Source organism: Lynx canadensis, chromosome A2 (genome assembly GCF_007474595.2).
Source record: "Lynx canadensis isolate LIC74 chromosome A2, mLynCan4.pri.v2, whole genome shotgun sequence".
Taxonomy (NCBI): domain Eukaryota; kingdom Metazoa; phylum Chordata; class Mammalia; order Carnivora; family Felidae; genus Lynx; species Lynx canadensis.
The window spans coordinates 49217303-49240502 of NC_044304.2; the positions used below are offsets into that span (position 1 = coordinate 49217303).

Genomic DNA, 23200 nt, shown 5'->3' on the forward strand with positions numbered 1-23200 from the left:
AGAACCTTAGGAAATATGAGCCTCTTCATATTGCTTCATATGCTACAGCAGCATGTCGGGGGAAAAATCCTTCAGTCCTGAAGGAGAATCCTGCTGGGTGATGCTGCTTCTTGTGGTTCTTTTACAAGTTCTGCATACTTTTTGTACAGGTCATGCACGACTAATTGTTTATAATGCTTATAAAATAATTAGCATATAACCATTCGTCACTTTTATACATCGTGAGTATAGAAATTATTTCAAAATCTAATTTTCTTCAAATTACAGCTTAACTTTCCTCAATTCATGCCATGATGTGGAGACTATGGGTTTGGGTTTTGTTCATTTTTGTTTTTGTTTTTGTTTTATAATGTAGGTAGCTTAGGAGAGTAGATACATTTCTGAGGTTCAAAGGTAAAGATAATACATTGTCACAAATGTATTCACAAATGGCCTTATCCAAATCCCACAACTATTAAGCAGCAGAGCGGAAATTAGAAATCAGGCTTGCTGTCACGTGAGTCCAGTGACCTCATCCCTGCACCATTAATAAATCCGTTAGCCCTAAGTCTTAACACAGAGAATATCACTTTTCTGATGACAAGGGCAATGTAGCTTGCCCTGAAATATCACCAAGGTATGTAAGACCTGTACTACAGCTTTATAATAGAAGGAAAGGTGGGATCGTTCATTATTAAACACCATATATTCAGCCAGCCCAATATCCCAGAGTCCAGAGAGATTTATGAACCGTATATACCTTAAGGTTATAGCCATATTACCCAACCCAAGAAAAGTCTCCTCTCCCCTAGTCACCTAATCCCTTCAAGTTCTTGTCAGGGGAAAGTCTTTGCATTGCAGGCCACCCCCAATACTGCCTCTCTCTTGTCACTGAGGAATAAATCCCCCTTTGTCCCCTTCCTGATTCCTTGGCTCACCTTCTCCAAAGTACCAGCTCTTGGTCACTATAGTCTGGTATGATTAGTCCCCGTTTCAGACCCATGCCCTATGTCCATAAAGGGATCAGACATTTCCCACTGCCAGGTTGGGTCTCCTTTCATCATTCTCTCTTTATGTGCTATTACTCACAGAGTCTCTGCCCGGAGGGGAATTGCTAAATGCCCTTTATTTATTCCATCTCAAGATCTCATGTATATGTTAAACAGTTAGAAAGTAAAAGGAGGGTGAAGGATTTCTGTCCTACCAGTAAAGGAAAAAACAATGATACTGGGACATTCAGTGTTTGCTTGAAAATCAAAGAATACCAATTTATCTTCCTGATATGACTGAATTTCCCTCCTCTCCTCTTTGCAGTTCCCTTGGTCTACTCTAGACCTTCTTAAATCAGCCAGTCAATAAGTAATAAACACCTATCAGCAGAAGCATCAGACCTTACAACCTGTTCATACTTCAGACAGTATTTACATGACATTTGCCTATTATTTTTCATCATTTTTTTCTGCCTGCTCAAGCACACCTTTTATCATGTAGGGCATCTCCCTGAGTGTAAGTGTCTGCACAGTTGGGGGAAAGACAACAACACTGCATCCTCTGGACAAGAAGCTGAATTTGGCAAGGAAATTGGACACAGTTTCAATCACATGCAGAGGATATTTACTTATTATTCTTAGTAGGGAATATGGACTTAAATATAAAACACACTTGCACCAAGATGCAATCTATGGAAAAGAACAGGAAGCTTCTGTCAGTTCCTTTTAGAAATACTTAGAGGTGTTTGGGGCGCCTGGGTGGCGCAGTCGGTTAAGCGTCCGATTTCAGCCAGGTCACGATCTCGCGGTCCGTGAGTTCGAGCCCCACGTCAGGCTCTGGGCTGATGGCTCGGAGCCTGGAGCCTGTTTCCGATTCTGTGTCTCCCTCTCTCTCTGCCCCTCCCCCGTTCATGCTCTGTCTCTCTCTGTCCCAAAAAAAATAAAATAAAAAACGTTGAAAAAAAAAAAAAAGAAATACTTAGAGGTGTTTGTTTTTCTAAGCATTGGCAATTAAAGCCTTTGGGAATAAAAAATGAAACAGTTCTATGATACACTCTTTTATTAAATAGGCTTTTTAGTTGAATGTGGATACAATACAGTGAGCTGTTAGAGTCAAAAGACTTTGACTTACAGCTTAGCTTTGTTCCTCATGACAATGATACCCCAACGAATCATGTGACCTCTCTGGAAGCTCAGGATTTACTCAATATTCTGAGTATACTCAGTCAAGAACAAACATCTACCCAAAACATATTTGAAGCCCCCAAACAAAGTCAGTTTTACTCATTAGGATGCTTTATATTCATACCTTACTTTAGAATTATTTTAACTGCTATCCTCCCTCATTGATTCAAAAAGATATTGTTGAAGTCCTTTTTTTGTGACGAGTATATTCCTGCCATCATAAAGCTTGAATTCTAGTAGGAGATGAAGAGATAAATGAATACATGATTATGTTGCTCATTGATTATAATACATACAATGAATAAAAAGAATAGGCTGCAATGAGAGAACATCATGGAAGGAGAAAACTCAAGTTCGTGGAGCAGCATACAGTCATAAAAAGTCTGTCAGAGAAAAATGCATGCAGGTTGAACCTAAAAGATGAGTTCAGAGTTACCTGAGTGACGGGTGCTTGGGTAGCTCAGTCAGGTAAGCATCTGACTCTTGGTTTCAGGTCAGATCGTGATCTCACAGTTCACGAGTTTGAGCCCCACATCAGGCTCTGCGCTAACAATACGCAGCCTGCTTGGGATTATCTCTCCCTCTCTCTCTCTCTCTCTTTAGATATCTAGATAGATAGATAGATAGATAGATAGATAGATAGATAGATAGATAGATAGATAGATAGAGATTTGCCTGGGTGAAGAACTGAGGCAAAAAAAAAAATATTCTGGACAGAGAGAATGGTGTGTGCTAAGTCCCTTTGGTAGAAATGAGCTTGGAACATTCAAGAGTGCCAGTGTAGATCAATCATATTCAACAAAGACTGACAAGTTGTAAATGTAGCCAGGCCAGATACCAGAAGGCAAGATGAAGTCTTTGAAAGATGTTTTACAGGGGACCGTGTGATCTGATTTGCAGTTTTTATAAAGATCATTCCGGCTACTCTGTGCAGAGTTGCTTAAAGGGAGCCAAAAAATGGATGTAGTAAAACCAGGTGGGATGCTACTGTAGCACCCCAGGAACACTGTGAAAGTGCATCACCATATCTTCATTAACATCATCATTGTCGCTAAGTCTGAGAACTTACAAATGGTAACCACTGTTCCCTGTACTAATTTGTGTTAACTGGTTAAACATATTTAAGGTGGGGGCATACAGTGAGAAGGGAAAAGATTCTAGAAATATTTTACAGATAATATTAGCTAACTGGTTAAAAGCTTGAATATAAAGGGTACAATGTGAGGGAAAGGCAAGTATTCAAGAATAACCCGTAAGGTTCCAATTTGTGCAACTAGGGAGATGGAGGTAACACTTCCTGAAATGAAGAAAATTAGTGCAGAGGCAGGTTTCACAGGGAAAGTTCCATTCTCAATATTACTTGAGATGTCTGCTGAATTGTCTCAGCAGCTATGAGGATGGCAAAGGTGATGATCCCTACATTAAAGACAGTGGACGTCTAGTTGTATATAAATGACCATAGCCCTCTCAGAACTGTCTGCTGCAGGGTACTCTGACGTGTGGGCCTGAAATCTCTGTAGACATCATCGAGTAAACTAGGGACAAGAGCTTTCATGTTTTATTTTCCTTCCCATAGATAGCATATGGTGATTCCATAAGCCAAAACTGAACAGAGAATTTGTCTTGAAAAAAATTATGTTTTAACATTCAAGCATTCATTTTCTTTGAATTATAATCAAATGGTGACATGGTTTCAAGAGTCAGATAAAACAGCAGACCTTTAGAATTTTTTTCCTAAATTATTGATTATTGAACATATATTGAAATTATTGAAATACAGATTATTTCCAATCTATTCTTGAACATAGATTTTTTTTTGGGGGGGGTGGAGAAACAGCAGTGTACTCACATGCCTGTTCTTAACCATTTTATGGATCTCTTTTGTACTTTCTGAAGAAGGTAGATTTTTTTTTGTTAAAGGGTAGGTTAGGAATTCCAAGTAGGAATAAAAGAAAGGTACAGGCTTGGAGAGGAAATCTTAACCATAAAAATAAATAAGGGTGAAGGACTGGCTTTGTGTGGTTGACTAGATTAGGATCAGAGCTCACTGGGTTGGGAGAGATAAAACTAGTTTAAATGCCTAGGTCCTAGCACTCCCAAAGGGGGCCCAAGGATCTAATTAAGCCATTATCACTTCAAATCTCTTGGAAAAATTTTTGGTCAATCCACTCTTACTTGGGCGGGTGGGGGGGACTTTTTTTTTTTTTTTTTTTTTTAGGAGAGCTGAAACCCACTCTAGGGTTTGGACAGTGCTGATGTGATTTAGTATAGTACTATCGTGTGGTTTGCATAAAAGGAATGAGGATGTAAAAAAGGATCCCTTGGTTCCTCTTCCTCTTACTTCTTCCCACCCAACCCATCCCATGTTCTTTCATTTCTCCTTCCTAATATGTCTCTTTTTATGTCCTCTTCATAGCTATTACACTGTCTACAGAAGGTGGATGTTTTCAGTGATCTTTAGTGATGATTCTGAAAAATTTCAGGAATGATCAGAATTGCAAGACCAAAATCCATATATGCTATCAGTTAAGTTAAAGTCAGCGGCTTTTTGTCAAATAAAAAAAAAAAAAAAAAATGCACTCTTTACTGAGTTGTCATAGCAACCATTTCATTTTCCATTTGTGAAGAGACAATTAGGTGCTAACCTGGGTGTTAGTCCAAGCTTTTTGAAGAAAAAACTCTCATTCTTCCAAGAGGGGCAGTGTTATTGATTTTCATTGTTCCTTCTGAGTCCAAAGGAGTCATTTTTGATAATTATTATCTATCTATCTATCTATCTATCTATCTTTTGGTGAACACATGAAAGAAGGATTAAGAAATGTAGGTGGCAGTCCCCAGGACAACACAGTCCTTTCCTCCCTTGGGACGGTTTGCAAAGTATTTTTTACAGGCAGTTTAAGTCCATGGGAACATCACATTTGCTCCTTCCTGCCAGGTACCCTTTTGACTCTGTCCTGCGGAATAAGGACGCGTATGGAGCCAAAGACTAAATGCAATGTCAACTTCTGTATCTCTAAGACGTACTTCCCTAACAATATCAGTTAAGTCACTTGTATTTGCCCTCACCCCCCACCACAGTGCTAGGTACTGAGGATACAATATGAGACAGAAACAGTCATACTTCCCGGTGGGAGAGACAGATATTTATCATACACACACACACACACACACACACACACACACACACACACAGACATGTTTAGGTATGAATCTTATGATTGCTTTGAAAGCTTATGACAGGATGGTATTAGCTAGTTTTGGTTAGAAAAGTCCTGGATGAAGAATAGATGCTTGAATAGAGATCTAAAGAATAAGTAAAACAAGGTAGGTAGGATGTGGAAACATTCCAGGTTGGGGGGGGGCATAGGCAAAGGCCCTGTGGCAGACTAGAGCATGGCATATTCAAGGATATGAAAGAGGCCATGGGCTGGGAGACATGATGAGCTGAGAGATAAAGATGAGTAAATGCCTTTGAATTTTGGTTCAGTTTGTAAAATGAGTGAAGACCATCTCATTTATCAAACATATATTGAACTTGTTCATTGTACCAGGAATGAGGGTGCAAAGATAAATTAAACATGGTCCCTGCCTTTGATTTGCTCACTTCTAAATGTTCTGTTCCTCCCTGACTTCCACAAAATATTCTGGTTCTCTCCCTATTATATGAGACAACAGATCTCTATGTTCTGTCTTCTCTATTTATTAGCTCTGAATGCCCTGCCTGGGCCACAGGAATGCCCCAGGTCCATGACTTGAGAAAGAAGTGAACCCACTGAAATTGCTAGAGGAAAAAAAGTATTTGAAAAAATGGGAAGCAGTTATGACTGTTCAGAGACAAAGAGCCTCTGGACATGGTTACATTGCCCAGTTCTACACAGGCATAAATTTTACCAGCATAGCACTTTGACCAGGGCTTTAGAGTTTAAGAAGTATGACTGCTTAGGGGCACCTGGTGGCTCAGTCAGTTAAGCATCCAACTTCGGCTCAGGTCATGATGTCACCGCTTGTGAGTTTGACCACATTGGGCTCTGTGCTGACAGCTCAAAGCCTGGAGCCTGCTTCGGATTCTGTGTCTCCCTGTCTCTCTGCTCCTCCCCCACTCATGCTCCCTCACTCACTCTCTCTCTCTCAAAAATATTAAAAAAAAATTAAAAAGAGTTATGACCACTTACAAGTCATTTCTTCCTTGTCACATCTGGAATAGACGCCATTACTCACCTCCCTTTGTAAGTAGCAATATTAAGCTTAGAAAGGCTAAGTGAGGTGCTCAAGATCCCATCACTGTTAGTAAGCTACAGTGCCCGCATCCAAATCCAGATTTCCTGACTGCAATTCCAGTGCACTGGTCATACACTTTGCTGTTCTCAGCTGCACAGTATCTCCTAGATTGTATTCATTTGTTCACCTGCTATGCTTTGGGCATTTACTATGTTCCAGGACCTGCCTGGATGGTCCATGCCTTCATGTGGGCAGTCTACTGACAGGATATTTCTGAAATAAACACTCGTATAAGTAATCATTCACCAATTGTGATTAATATAAGGAAGGGGCAGGATAAGTTCCAGGAGCAAGCAAGAGAGGAAGGTCATATTTTACATTTGAGAGTCAGAGAAGTGAGACTCAGACTTAAAAGGCAGCCAGGAGTGTGAATGGCATCTTAGGGAGAGGGAACACCATGTTTAAAAGCCTTGAGGATGGACACAGCATTGCACATTTGAAGGTTTGGAGAAGGTGAGGGAAGGCAGAAGGGGTACCTGCAGAGTTCCCTGGGCCATGATGAGGATTTTTATCTTCATAAAATGTGTGATGGTAAGTTGAGCAGGTGCAGCAGGACAGGTGAAGCCCCCAAAATCATTGCTCTCAGCACTGAGTTGTAAAGATAAATGACACCTGGGAAAAATCTCTCATGCCTGGTAAGGAGTCCAGGAAAATTAGGAAGACAAACTCAGAGCAGGTGATGAAGGAGACCAGACTGCAGGCTTGAGAGGAAGTAGATAGGAAATAGCAGTTTTGAGATCCCTGACCCAAGACCTTGCAAACAGAAGCAAAGCAAAGGGTATCTTGTGAGGTTAGGATGAAAACCATGAACCACTCAGCCCCTACTCCTTACCTGGGCTCACTCCCTTATGCTATATTTCTCTTGGCATAATGAATGGGTATTATTTCTCTGCCTAATCTCAGAGCCCTCACTGTTCCAGTTAGGGCCATAGGCTTGAGCAACTATTTGTCTACAATTTTCTAAGTTTCATTCCAATTATTTTCTCCTTTGGGGCTTAAACCATTACACAGCTGAGGGCCTTCATGAGGAGTTCAGAGAATAAGGTACCCCTCCATGGGCAATTCAGCTGGCTTACTTTCTAGCTGTTGAAGTGTTTTGCCCATCAGCCAGGGGTGGCAGTGGGTGCCAGTGCATGCTACCACCATGGCAGAGGTTCAGGGGCCTGCTTCTATTTACTTACACACCGCCACACAGGTGGCAGTGGAAAAGCAGAGAAGCAAAGATAATATATGGAAGACTGAGTTAATGGAAGGGGAAATGAATTTGAAGGGCAAAAAGAAAGGTACCATTGCTCAGCAGCAAGACAGGAAGGATACAGTCCAAAAGGAACAGAGGAAGATCAACAGAAATAACAGCCAGAACTAAAGAGAGAAAGGAGAAAGCTATATGATTAGGATGATCAAAACTTGTCAAAGTTCAACAGAGAGCCATTGTCAATGGTTTGAAAACTGAGATAAGAATGCACTTTCTTTTAGTAAGAGCCTGGCTTTGTCTTGTCAATGACACTCTTAGGTCCAGTTTCAGTGAACACTTTACAAGTCCAACTTAAAACACATGGACTATGCCCAATAAATGCAAAGATTATCTCTTTCTTTTAGCTATTAATTTGACATCAATATTTTCATTTGATTTCTATCTCTTTATGTTCATTAGAACTACAAAAATGACTTTAAGAGTGGGCAAGATTACACAGCTTAGCACTTACAGAAACTCCAATGACATTCCAAGTGACAACTTTATAAACAGAATACTTTAAGTTCAGACTTATTTTTTTTAAATCTACTTTGTTTATTTGCAAAGTCATACAGAACATCATCATAGTTTACCTAATGTATTCCCCAGTGAGATGCAAACAAACATTTTCACATTATAAGAATTTGATGTTGCTTCCTATAAAAATGCTGGTAGGTTTACTCCTGATGAATGTGGCCAAGAGTTCAAAGGAAGCCAATGGAATCTGGCAGAAGTGTATCTCTCCAGGCTGACTGAAGAAAACGTTTTACCTTTGTATGTTAAATCACTGCAAGGCATCGACCTAACAATTGTGGGGAATCTCAAACCAGCAGGAATGGTAAATATCCTTTTAGATACACAACAGGGGAAATGGTGCCAGGACTGTCTATATATAAAAGAGCAAATCTTCTGACTTATAGGGGGAAAAATATCTTGAAATCAAAATTGAGGAGTCAGAGAGCTGGTGGAGGAAAGAAACTGTGTGTATCAGTGTGTGGAGGCTATACTTCTATCTGTCTGGCACAATCTGAAGTGACTGCCTGGAAGAAATGGCTCTTGAGGTGGTCTGCAGTTTTTGAGGATGTCGTAGGGAACAAAACACTGAAATTACCAAACGTGGTCACTTGCACTACCAGCAACTCACTGGAATAAACACAGCACCAGGCTTCTGGTCAGAAGAGCAAGGAACTGAGGTGTGGGTGATTTCAAGCATGACACAATCACTTATCCTAAAAATTGATTTACATTCACCAGCAGTGTTTGTCTTATGTCCATCTAAATAAAGAATGTAATTGTGTGTAGATGTATCATGTCTGCCTAGAAATACTAAATGACGGTAACAAAACACAGTAAAACTACATCTTGTCCAATAATCATCTGATTGCCTTCATTATTTATACTTCTATGCCAGACACCTATCCACAAAATGTGGCCTATGCTCTTTGGTGTGTGTATCTCGTTATGTATATCCCACCTCTCTCCCCTTTTTATTACCTCATCAAAGATAGGAGGTCTAAAGAGAATAGCATGAAAATTATCTGCGGAAGATGGGGCCATCTACTCTAATAAATACACCTGCATTTCCTGAGCACCCACCCTATTCCAGACCCTGTGCGCTACTATTCACATGATACCTTTTAATCTTCCAATAGTGAGAAGATCTCCATGGTAGTGGTAGAGTAAGGAAAGGTTATATATCAGAGACTCTGATAACAAATTGCTAGGGCTTGAATTTTGAATGTCACTTGCCAGAGGTGAAATACCTTGTCCAAAGTCACCAACCAACAATCTGGGGCCAAGATTTTAAATCAGTTCTAATGACAAAGATCTTACTCTTTCTGTAATGTCATTCTTTTAGAAGATGTGACTCTACTCCAACAAAGCAAGATTTGCCCCATAATTATCCTGAATGCTTTTATCATCATGTTTTACTTGATAACTCAGTATGAGCAAGAGCCCTCAATATGTTGACCCCCCAGATGACTGAGCAAGTCCCACTGCAAACATCTTGTCCCGTCACCAACCATATGTCATTTTTTTTTCTCAAAAACATGGTTACTCTAATTAGGAAACAAGGCATGCAGGTGGTAAGGATGGAAAACACTGGTCTTAACTGTCAGGAACTTTCATTTCACTTTAGTCCTATGAATGTTCCAAACTTCCGTCAGGCAATAACATATCCTTCATCTTTACTGTGAGTCCATCAGACACATTTTTCATTTTTGTTACAAAGACTTTGGGATGTCATGAGGTACAGGTCTCTCATCCCACTTAAAGACTCCATTAAGGCCTTCTTGTCCCAATTCCCAACTGTCACTTGGGAATGCACAAAATTTATTATTTTTCATGAAAGTCAATGACAGATAAAATAGTGGTTTGAGAATACTTTCAAACAAAATAGAAGCAAACTTAATGAAACGCCTCTCCCTCCAAAAGGCTGCGATTCACATTTCCTAAGAAAGATCATCACCTTGAAATGTATTAAGATAATATGAAGAAAAACAGCGTGGAAAACTATTTTATGTTATAGCCAATAAACAGACACTAATACACTTGATTGAGTGCTTGATATGTGCTGTACACACTTCTGTGTATTTCACAGTGGTCAACCCATTTGATCCCAACAACCTCCAAAGATAGGTACCATTATTATCTCTACTCTAGAAATAAGGAAACGGGGACACACAAATAATAATACTAACAGACTACAAATAATAACTTTTCTTAAAACAATGGTGAATGCCAAGGATATTTGCTTCAAGTGAACTTTTTGTTCAACCAGAATTTAGTAAGTGCACACTTTTAGTAGTCATTGTGCTTATTATCTAGTCATTTCTGCTACAATGTGACATATATGTCCTTACAAATTACCATATTATGCAAAATTGTGCAATAAAAACACAAGATTTATGGGAAAAAAATGGGTTATGGACACAATCCTCAAAAACATCACCAGTGACTTTTTTTAAAGAAAGAAATCTAATGAAAATGGTGGCATGGTTTTACACAATTTCAATGAAGAAATGCATAAATGTTACAATAAATATGGCATTTTATCTTTAAAAAAGGAGTTAAAGTTTGCTTGTGGATGCAATTGCCAGAAGTGTGCTGCTTGTGATTTATTATAAAATTGTGCAAGGGGGACACAGGAAGGTGTTTGAGGTGTGTGTGTGTGTGTGTGTGTGTGTGTGTGTGTGTGTCCATTTTGTGTATTCCCGCATGGCTGGGTACAGCTGGATGCCGTTTACTGTGCTTATCCAGAATTTCGTGGGGAAGAAATCACACGTGGAGACATGCACTTTGTGTTATACTCAAATTGTTCCCTAATATATAAGTCTCCAAGGGATGAATTTGCATTTTCAAAGCAAGTGTTAAAGCCCAACTAACTGGCTGTACTCTTCTGAGCAGATCAGGTTATGTGCTCTTTGGAGTGTACCTTTGAAAGTGGCTAACAGGAGAAATGACTTGACTGGAGACATAGGGAATGCTTTATGTAGAAGGGACCACTGGATTAAGTATCAAATATAAATAAGGTGTCAGAGGCACAACATGTCAGCAGAGGAAATGCCAAGAGGAGGAGAAAACAGGGGCAAATATACATTGTATGAAACAGGATTTGGTGAACAATTAATGCATTAGGAATTAGTTGGTTCTTGATTGCCTTACTCCTGCTACTATAATATGGCACCCTCATGGAGGGAAAATGCCTATCATCCTCACAATGGTACACTTAGTGTTTGGGCCAGTGCAGGCACTTGCTAGTATCTCACTAAAAATGGAGAACCAATATGTGGATGAATGCACCAAAAAGTAAGGCATCTTTCACAGAATCTATCTGCAAAATACAACAGTGAATTTACAGCATGTGGTCATGAGTTAATAATCTCCTATCAATGGTTTAATGCCATCAAACAGTCCCAGAACTCTTCTTCCAATTGAAGTGTTATACACATAAAGATGGTAATTCATTAGTACAAATATACAGTTAGTTCATTTGTGTAGTATAGACTTCTAGGACATCAGCAATAATGATGAGAGTATTTGGATGAACCCAAAAATCTGACACTGAGTTTTTCCTGATAGTTCTAGTTTTGTATCTGTGTCTGTGCCCTGAAGATTTTTTTCCTTACTTCTTTCTTTTTGTTATTCTTTGGACAGTATTGCAGATACTATAATTTTCAAAGTTTGAAACCTGTCACTATTACAACTATTAATACCTTGCCTTGAAATCTCTCAAAATAGTGTTCAAATACACCGATTCTGAAACTCACAGTGAAGAGTTGGCAAACCTCAAAGTTGCTCATGAGCACTATCCAACCATTTTTCAAATTTCTTAGTAACTTAACAATAAAAAGACAAGGAGAACTCAACTAATCCCAATGCTACCATGTTACAAAACTATAATGACATCTCACAGTATACATTAGCATTTTATCTGATAATGAACTTAGACCAAGATGAAAAAGTACATGGAGAAGATTCAGATGAGGTTTGCCTGGAATTAAGTTAAGCATATATCTGTATACCCTAACAATATACTTACTGGTACATTTCAGTTAGACCAGATTTAAATAGGCCTGGTGTTTTAGACACTACAACCTAGTTAATCAATAAGACATATGTAAAAAGTTTAGGGGTGCCTGGGTGGCTCAATCGACTAAATGTCCAATTTTGGCTCAGGTCACGATCTCATGGTTCATGGGTTTGAGCCTCATGTCAGTCTCTGCACTGACAGCTCAGAGCCTGGAGCATGCTTTGGATTCTGTGTCTCCCTCTCCTGCCCCTCCCCCACTCATGCTCTGTCTCTTTCTCTCACAAAAATAAACATTAAAATAATTTTAATATAAAATATATGAAAATGGTTACAGAGGAAGCCTTATCTTGAGATCTATACCCTAATAACCTAATATAAATAAATATTAGGCAGAATATAAATAGTAGTTAACATTTCATGGCTACTTATTTCCTAGACCTTACACTAAACATTTTTCATATATTAATTAGATGTTCAAAACCACCATATAAGGTAGGAACTATTATTGTCTTTATTTGACGATTGAGGAAGCTGAGGGACAGAGAGCATATTTACAGCCCCAAATTCTATGGATCAGACTTTAGAAAAACTATTCTAGAATATATGCAAAGCTCTTTGTTGGCTTGACTGCAAATTCCTTGCCTAAATGCTCTTGTTCTAAAAGCTGAATTATATATGATAGGTGTTAGAAAAGCCACGTTCAACCAAGGAACAGAAACTAGATTCTGCAAATTCATTTAGGGTAATGATAAAATTAAGCCTTAATGATCAAAACATATGGAAACTCCAAGGCAATCTGCATCCTTCCCATAGGCTTGAGTCATGGAGGATTGGCCAAGGTGGGGAGATTGCTCGACTGGGGATTATCCTCAGACAGCCAGAATGCCATGAGGCTTAGTTGAATGCCTGCCCTGGGAACAGGCCTAATCTCAGTAAAACTATGTATCAAGGGCCTCTATGTTTTGATGAAGGAGACCAAATTGGCACTGATTCCTTGATATCTCTAAAGAAATTTGAAAAAAGATAAAATGTCAAAAACTCAGGATTAAACAGGGTAATGTATTTTACAATAAACATCAGGTAAAACAGGAAAAGCCTCGAGACTAAAAATAAATACATTACAACTTGCCAAAAGAATGTACTAAGAGTTGATGCTGAAATAAAAAGAGTCAAAAGGTGATCCTCCCACCAAAGGCCAAAAAGTGACGTGGGTCCTTTCTTGGGGCTTGGTGGGGTTGAATCTTTGAGGACCAGTACCTCTTGGATATCTGTAGACTAAAGCCTACATATCTATGTACTTATTCCAAAATAATTTTATAGTATTTCTAGGTATGATTCTAAATACTTTACAAATACTTACTCATTTAATCATCAACACAGCATTGTGAGGTAGGTACTGTTATTAGCATCCCCATTTACAGATGCAAAAGCTGAGGCATAGAGAGGGCAAATTATTTGCCCTAGGTCACAGAACTAGTAAATGAAAGTTGAACTCAGACTAACTCCAGACCACTCATTCTTAAACACTATGAAGTGTAAAGAGGAAATATGGAAGTAGGAATTTGATCAGTGATATTAATGTTGGTTTTCACATAGTTCTGAAGTGTCATCAGAGACTGCAAAAATTTTTTTAACATTTATTTATTTTTGAGAGACAGAGAGAGAGCACAAGCAGGGGAGGGGCAGAGAAAAAGGGGGACACAGAATCCAAAGCAGGCTCCAGGCTGTGAGCTGTCATCACTGAGCCCGAAGCGTGGCTTGAACCCATGAACCATGAGATCATGACCTGAGCCGAAGTCAGTGCTTAACCATTTGAGCCACCCAGGCACCCCAAGACTGCAAAACTTTCAAAACAAAATACCAAGTCCCAATGGGCCCTAGTCAGAGAATAATGAAATCAAACACTCTATAAGATGAATGTCAGAATTTTTTTTTAATTTTTTTTCCAACGTTTATTTATTTTTGGGACAGAGACAGACAGAGCATGAACGAGGGAGGGGCAGAGAGAGAGGGAGACACAGAATCGGAAACAGGCTCCAGGCTCTGAGCCATCAGCCCAGAGCCTGACGCAGGGCTCGAACTCATGGACCGCGAGATCATGACCTGGCTGAAGTCGGACGCTTAACCAACTGCGCCACCCAGGCGCCCCCTAGAATTTAAATCTATACAGTTGATTTCTTCAACTGTAAAATTTGCTCATGAACAGAGAAAGAGAAACAAAACCAAAGGTCCCATAGGTCAAATTATATTTTCTTTTTTGTACTGCTAAGCTACGGTTTGCAAAGTCCTCAGTAGGATAACATCAGGGACCACAAGGGAAGCAACCAACATTGCCTGGGTTCATAAAGCCTTGTGACCATGGTAGCCTTTCTTAAATAGTGTAGGCTGGCATGTTGGAATGGAGTTCAAAGACTACAAGCATTCTGATAGGAAAAGATGAGCTTTTAAAATATGGTCTGATTCACAACCAAAAGGATCATTACTTCAATACTGTTTTGTCTTTCTATTTTACATTCATTATGTATTATACAGTTAGCCCCTGGCAGTTCCTTAAAACCATTCAAAGACATGCACATTCAAATTAATGTTTTTTTGGAAAACTGTATTCCTTCCACATGAGATGGCAAAGTCTCTCTTAATTTCTTCACCAGAGCCTGTTTGAAAAATATTACAGAAATATCCAGGCAGCCAATAGGTCTGAAACAAATTCTTGTATGTTTAAAGAAAGGCTGTTTGACCAGTAAGTCATAGGTAGGAAAAGACATCCATTATACAAACAAGTGAACTCATCTATCATGTTTATTTAAGTGCCTACTGTTTGCCAGTACTACAGACACGACGATGTACTACAGACACATATTCCTGCCTTCAGGGTACTTGTAGACTAGTCAGAGAGATGGGCAAAAGATTGGGGCAAGGGGTGTATAATTACAAGTGGAGACCAATGATATAAAGACAACAGTTCTGTGGGTGTATAAGCAAAGAAGCTGGCCTAAACTTTGAGGCTGTAGGTGAGGGCAGCCTAGGATGCATGCTGTAAGAAGCAGAAGAAAATCATTCCATACAGAGGAAAACAAGAATAAAGAAATATCCCATGTATAAAAGATTCTGTGATTGAATGAGCACAGCATCTTCAAGACCTAAAAGAGTACCCATATGGATGGTGACCTGAGGAGAAGGGTGGGGGGAAAAGTGGTGGCAAATTAGTCTGACAAAGTTGGCAGGGGGCAGACCACATGGGGCCTCATAGACTCTACTAAGGGTGGAGATTTTATTCCCTGATCAATAGAAAGGCATAGTTGTGGAATACCATGATTGAATATATTGTCAGTTTTCCACTGACATAAAAGGCTATGGTATTTATTCATTTTTTAATGTAATTGAAATTTTATGGATGGATGAATGTTTTCATTTATTTATAGCTTTACTAGGTTATGATTGACAAAAATTATATACAACCTTAAAAAGGTAAGGCATACAATGTGATGATTTAATATGTATAATTGAAAAATGATTACCACATCAAGTTAATTAACACATCCATCACTTCCTATTTAATCTAGCCTTTAGTAGTCATGTAAAATGAAAACATATGTAAATATATAGAGGTGCGGTTCTGGATCACTAAAGAGGGCACTTCATAAACATAACTGGACAAAGGCAAGGAGCTTCTGCCTTGCTGATATTACAATTTCCCACACCCGTCATCAACCATCACCTTTTCAAGTTTATAACCAAGGCAATGATTTAACACACTGAGCAGTAACTGAATGGTTGTTTGCTTATTTTTCAAAGAAGTGAAAGGAGACAGGATAGTTATGGAGACACCATCCAAACAACAAATAATACAGTGTCAGAATGGTTTTTGCCTTATATTAGCAATTTGTCAATTGGACGATTGGACAAGCCAACATCACTAGATCTCACTTCCTCGCCATTGGTGTTTTGTAAGTCAGAACTAAGCAACAAGGGCTTTTCAGGGGACCTTAACTCACTACTTTGTAGGTATGGTGAAGGTGATCTGTTCAAAAAAATAGTAATGCAAAAAGGGACATATACTAACATGACTTTCAAAGGTCCCAGGGTCTTTGTGGAGCAAGAAATCATATAGTGTTAATCCTTTTGTGTACATATAGGGGATAAAAAATAACCACCTTACACAAATTTCTATGGTTTTCATATCTTCATATTCATCTGCCATTGTGATGGAAGTGTTTCAAATCTGACTAAAGATCTACTCTGAACTTTATTTTGGAGACTTCTCCAGGACAAGCATGCACATGGATTCACCCAAAGGCATTCCATCAGTTAAATATATGCACAAATTCTCTGATAAATGTGCAGGGTCATTCTGACTTCTTTTTTTTTTTTTTTTTTTTTTTTTTTTTTTTTTATGAGAAGGCCCTGGAGATTGCTATGCTCTCTCTCCTAGCCAGAGTCATTCTTGACATTGTGTTAAGTATTCAGACTTCCTTTGCAGTCATTTTATTTGTAATAGTGTCTTGTGTGTTGTGTCTCCTAGCTCTACATACAAACTACCACACTTACAATCTCCATGAACCTAAGTGCATCAGTGGCGCTGGGGATGCTATACATGCCGAAAGTGTACATCATCATTTTCCACCCTGAACTCAATGTCCAGAAACGGAAGCGAAGCTTCAAGGCGGTAGTCACAGCAGCCACCATGTCTTCACGGCTGTCACACAAACCCAGTGACAGACCCAACGGGGAGGCAAAAACAGAACTCTGTGAAAACGTAGACCCAAACAGTAAGTAACTTTCCTTTCCTTTCATCTTCCCCTACTACATCAGGAAGCTCTAGGAACTGTGGGATCAGCCTGCCTCTCCTTGCAGAAATATTATGTCCATCCTTGTCTTAACTGAGTGGGTTCCTGGATAAATGCGAACTTCTGCTCTTAAGAGTTTGCCTCATTCTTGGCCTCATGTCATTTTTGCTCCCTATGAGAAAAAAAGCTTTTAGAGGCTCTGCTTCTGAAGTGTGAAATCTCCCCCTTCCCTTCCTTCTTATCCTTTGGTAACCAAACACTTCAAGTGACGTAAACATACCTGTCGGGATGTGACCCACATTTCTTGCTCTCTCCCTATTAGAGAAACAACTTCCCAGTAGGGAAATTTTAACACTTGATTAAACTGTAGTAGTGGGAAGGAAACTGGAATATTTAATAACTCAGAAAGCAAAACTCCTTTCACTGGAATGTGAATGTGGAGAGCATTAGGATTCTTTACTAAGCAAGCTTTCTAGAAACAAGAAAACACCCAATTATATAGGCCATCTACCACCATGCTCATGACACCCCCACATAGGGAAAACATCTAAGACAAAACATTAGGGAGGGGATAAAGGGTGAAATGTTACATTTGATATGCTTATATCTGCAACCCCTGGGTAGCCTGCAAATGACTACAAAAAGATGGACATACTTTTTTAGAAAATAAGACCGTGTAACTAGAGGTTAAATGCATAGAATACCCACTTGCTAATTTTACTAACAGTATGGTGGTAAGAGTGCATTTTAGATTAAAAATACTACTTCCAGTATTTGTTTTCTAGGAACAAGTTGACCAGTTCCAGACAGAATGTGGCAGATTCTCATACTTCCTGTTTTTAAAGTAGAGGGGGATTCAGGTTGTCCGTTAAATCATTCAAGACATTTTTCAGTTATCAACTTTGCCAAGCAGAAAGGAATCCCTATTCTAAGAACTCTGAGGTAATCCTTTGTACTCTGCAAGGAAGAGAGAGATCTTTAAAGAGCAGGAGGCAACAGAGTTTGTTTTTGACAAATCCTGTTCAGAGATCCATGATCTTGGCTCATCTCCATTTCTAAGCAGTTGGCTGAGTGAATACTGTGAAACTCTTTGAAAATACATAGACAAGGTACCAAAGGCTTGTTAACAACACCGTGGGCTTTATTTTGACCCTCTAATAGAAGGGATTCTGGGACAAGGCAAGAGGAAAGACAAGGACCACAGTATGAGCAAGGAGAAACCAAATGTATAGGCTCTGTTCTTGTGTCTTCAGAGCAAATGGTCAATAGAGAGGAGGGGAAGTGGATGGCGAATCCTGTGGTAATTCATGTGACATAGGAAGAGGCTTCGGGTTGAGACAGACCTGGGTTCAAATCCCATCCACTCCACTTCCCAGCTGTGTGGCTTTGAGAATCCCTGAGCTTTCTTAAAGCTCAGCATCTTCATGTTTGGAATGGAGATAATAATACTTATGTAAGATAATAATACTTATGTAATAAGGATGCCATAACGTATTATGTATCTGAAAAATAATATATCAATTGTTATTGTCCTTTTATTCCTTAAAAGGCAGAAAGTTCTGCCTAAAAGTAAATGTAGATGCGATGGTTACAGTTCAAGGCTGTATGGAGGTAGACAGAACTAATGCCCCAAAGCATTTAAGTAGATGTGTCCAAAAATCAGTAAGTGGAATATATGATCAAAAGTCTATATGTATTGGAAAAAAATGAGCAAGTTAGAAGTTTTGAATTTAGACAACTCAGTACTTCGCTACTTAAAAATAATTAGCTTTCAAACAACATTTGTACTGTTATTAACTTTTAATGATTAGGTTCTATCCTTGTTGAAGCTGTTTTGGATAGGATAATGGTTGTAAAATGCTAACACTAACACTAATAGCTAACACTAATAGCAATATTAATATGACTAATAATGCTCGCAATAGCTACACTTTGAAATAGGTATTAATCCAAAATGCTTTGTGTGGAAGATCTCTTACCCCTCACAGTAACTCTGTAGAATGAGAATTGCTTTTCACTGAAGAAACCTAGGCTTAGTGAGATTAAGTGCCATTACCAAAGTCACACATATAGTTAACAGTGAAGGTTGGACTGAAACCCAGGTCTGAGTCTCAAATCCATGCCTGCTTCTCTTTGCTGTTCTATTTCTTAGAACCTAAGGAGCATGTCATAATTCCAAAGCAGAAATTACTCTTTTGGTTTCCTCAACTGGTGATTCAAGTTGCATATAAAGAATATAAATGATGTCTGTGGCAGACTCTTGAGTTAAATGTGCTGTGAAATCTATTATTACTTGCTGTGTTATCTACAAAGATAGGAGTAACTTGAGCTCAAAGAAGGCTGCCCAGGTAGAGGCCTCATCATACTTACTTAAAAATATAAATAACTTATTATCTAATGCCAATCCTGACAACTATTCTGTTTGGAATTCACTTGGTGCCTTCCCATGAAAAAGTTTCATTGGGTTTTGTCAATGATTTTTTGGTGTCTACACAGAGCAAAGGTAAACAGCCCAGAGGGGAAAATGAAATCAAATAGAGTCCTTGTCTTACAAGCAGTCCAAAACAATTTAAAAACCATTTTAGTTCTTTTGGTTTTGTGTAGACACTCCCTAAAATAACAGAAGTAATTTGAATAGATATTTGCTGAACCATAGGAGGAGATTCATGTACCTCCAAACATTGGGGTTTTTGATGACCCAGCTGCAGTGATAGAAATGTTCTAGTCATATGTGGCAAACCAGCACTTGAAATACGGTTACTTAACTAAAGAAATACACTATTTTAAGTAATTTCAATTTAAATAGCCATCTGTGGTTTTGGCTACTATATCAGAAAGCTCATCTCTGGAAATTATTATGTCTTAATAGGCAATATTTTATCTAGGACACATACTGGAAATGCCTCCCAAAGTTTTAGCAGTGATGTTGACCTGGGACAAAGTCAACTTCAAGGGATGAAACATTTGAGATGAGATAAAAATGCAGTCAATTAGTTATTTTAAATGATCCAAAAGGAGACACTAATCTGGAAATAGTGGTATCATAGATAGTAATTATATTCAGAAAGCCAGTCCTGACCAATGCAAAAATGTATGTATGTAGGGTAAGAGCAGTAATGAAAAGTTCAATTAATGAAAATAAACAGTAAGACTACGCTCATGCAAAGGAATATTATATTCTATTTAATATCAAATATAGCTCAAATAGTATCAAATTTCTAAGCATTAATAACAGAGACAAAGGAATTATATGCTGAAATTAAGCTGTCGGGTTAAAAAGAAACAAAAGCACAGACCATATACTTGAAACAGGACCATGTCTTTCCAAAGGGGACATCCTATCCGCTATTCTCTGAGGGAGGGTATCTGAGAGGAAGATGGGTTTATAGTATAAGCCGCAAAGTAAATAATGAAGCAGAAATGTCCCTTTATCCATTGTTGCTCTAAACAGTTAGTCTCAATGTATTTCAGTCTTGAGTGTTTTCATTTTGAACAGCTCTGCTCCGTCATTGCAGCTTGCCATCTGGTGCATGCATGCTTCTCCTCATCCAACTGCACATTGCAACTACATGTCTATATAAAAATGAATTTGCTTGTTGGCTTACCATGGGCAGAAATTACAACTGCCCCAGCACTGCCTGGGTTTTCCCCAAGAAGCTCAGTTTTCCTCTAAGGTTGCTTCTTCCATTAGTATTCCATTGTTGAAAAGAAAAATTTGCGTGTACACAAAGAGTAAATCTTAAAATTGTAACATTATCTGTGCACTACTGACATTAGATATTCAGAGCTGGGCAAGGGCTTCTGCATTCAGATTGAAAAATTGTAGGGTGTATAGGGGTGTAGCTCAGCTACTTGTTGAATTTTTATTTACACAAACAAGATTTCTGTTGCTAGACGATAAGAAGAACCTGACCTACTTCAGATAGCTTTAGATCTGGCCACCATGATGCCTTCTCCACATTCCTTTCTAAGAAGAAGGGCACCTCAACCTCTGGTTCTTGCATCTGCAGCCTGAATTCAGCATGTTTCCTTATAGTTTCTATTGCTACTTGGCAGATTTATGTTCATGGCAAACGTGTAGATGACAAATAAAAAAGAAGACCTCATTGTGCTTGGGACATGGCTTATTGATGGCCAGCAGGACCCTTTTCCAGTTGGATGAACAATATTAACTGAGGCAGCATGGCTTTATAGGGATGGGTGGATAAGAATTGTTGCCTCCCTCACCTGGACTGGTCAGAACCAGAAGATGCTCTGCAAATTATCCTCTGTTTCAGATGCTATCCTTGTAAAGGATCACAGGGCAAAATTATAAGCAGCCCTAAGCTATCTTTGTCCTAAACTGCCATCCATTTTCTAAGCCAATGCCCCCAGGTAGTGCAGAGAAAGTCCTCAAGTATCTGGATTGGTTGCAGATAGTTTAGACTCTGGAAGGTCAGTAGCAACCAGAGATGTCAGGCAGGTGGACAGCTTGGGACACCTCCTTCTTGGATATGAGAATGTATGACTGATTAACTCTGAGAAAGAGGCTAGACATACACTAGGCCAATGAGCACGTTCTATGATAAAGCATGTTTTAGAAGAATAATTTGTGCCTAAAATAGAAAAGCTAAAATAAGATATTTTAAATACAAGTTTATATTCTGATGCTGTTTTTTTTACTACCATTTTTTTGCACCTACTATAGGGAAAACATATACATGAAAATTTCTGTTGTTCTCCAAGGGAATTATTACATAAAATAGTTGAGTTGTCAATATAAGGAGGCATTTGATTAAGAAAAAAAAAAAACTCAAACTGTTGGAAAATGGATGTGGGCACCAAACCCTACATAAGTAATGATGCCTAGAAAATTCTGGAACACGCTCCTGTGCTGTGCTATTTTGTTATGGTTTTTGTTTTGTTTTGCTTCTTCATTTGTTTGGATCTCTAACATTCTCAACATTATGCTGTTTCATCCTGCTGGACTAACCATGCAGGCTGGTCACTATAGCTGGACTAGGATGAGAGAAAAAAAGGGAGGATGGCAATGGAAAGAAAACTCTGACCACATAAATAAATTATCTGGGAGCTGGCTCCCCCAACTGCTCCAGCTTGAGGAACTAAACCCTGACTGCCTTAAATCAAGAGGCACTCCCATGTTCAGAGGTACCTGAATTGTGGTGAACTGGTCTACCCAAGGTCTTTTGAACCCACTGAAAGAGTGGGCATAATGTCCAGGGTCTCTATGGCAGCCTCTTCTCCAAACGGGAAAAAAAAAGAATAAAAGGAATATTGTTTGCACAATTATTTTATACATACCTATATATTTACTTTTCCTGTAGACTGTATACCACCAGTAAGAAAGAGTGTACAAAAGTCTGTTACTTGGTACACTATCCCACCAACAGTATAGCTTTTGCCTGCTTTCTAAAAGGTAAGAAACAATCTAATTTTTATTTATTTGTATGTTCTTGTCTCTACTGAGAAAAGAAATGTTTCCATGAAAACTGCATGATTACCTATAAATCATTTATATGATGAAACGTGTTTTCAAAGACAATCTGTTTGCTCAGCATAGTGCAGACAGCTGCTACAGGTCACAGACTTGATTTCTTTTCTGGAGAACATGTGTGTGGATGTGTATACATTTGTCTTTGCTGAGCAAGTAGCCAACAGTGGTGGAATTGGTGCTGGTCACTCTGTTATATGGTCTACTTTAAAACTACTGATGGTGAGAGATTATTTTTAAATGTGTGCTGTCATGCTCTGGTTTTAGAAGCTGATGTGGCAACTTACAGGGAAGGAAGGGGAATGTTTTACAAGCCTAGCAAAAACCTTTGTTCTGGTTTATTTTTATTAAATACATTCCCAGAAATGTATTCATTCAAAAAATAACAAATGGCCTTACCATCTTAAACGCAAAATAGTCTCAGTTCCTTCTTTACAGCAAAGTGACACAAAGGCATTGCCGGATGGGCTTGATAGTGTGTTGAAGATGATCTGTGGCTCATAGTTCTGCCTTAGAGAAGCATGGAACCAACTGCAGTCATAACATGTGACACTGAGCAAGGAAAGCTTCAAGGAAAGACCTCAAGAGTGTAAAATGAGTCTTAATGTTAGTCAAACCCAGGAATTATCAATAAATACCAAAGGTGTTCAAACTAATAGCTTAGAGAAATGGTGAATGGTGTGATATGTGAACTAGACACAGGAATGAGCAGGCATAGAAGTA

At 38.8% G+C, this 23200-nt stretch overlaps 1 protein-coding gene across 1 annotated transcript in view; it reads left to right on the plus strand.

Annotated features, from left to right (window-relative positions):
- The window catches only part of GRM7 (glutamate metabotropic receptor 7), an 822804-nt gene extending 800407 nt beyond the window's left edge, over positions 1 to 22397 (plus strand). Inside the window, 2 exon segments of the mRNA XM_030307293.1 lie at positions 16722 to 16968; positions 22311 to 22397. Coding sequence (XP_030163153.1) covers positions 16722 to 16968; positions 22311 to 22381 — 318 coding nt within the window. The 3' untranslated portion in view covers positions 22382 to 22397.
- Positions 22398 to 23200: the final 803 nt, after the last annotated feature.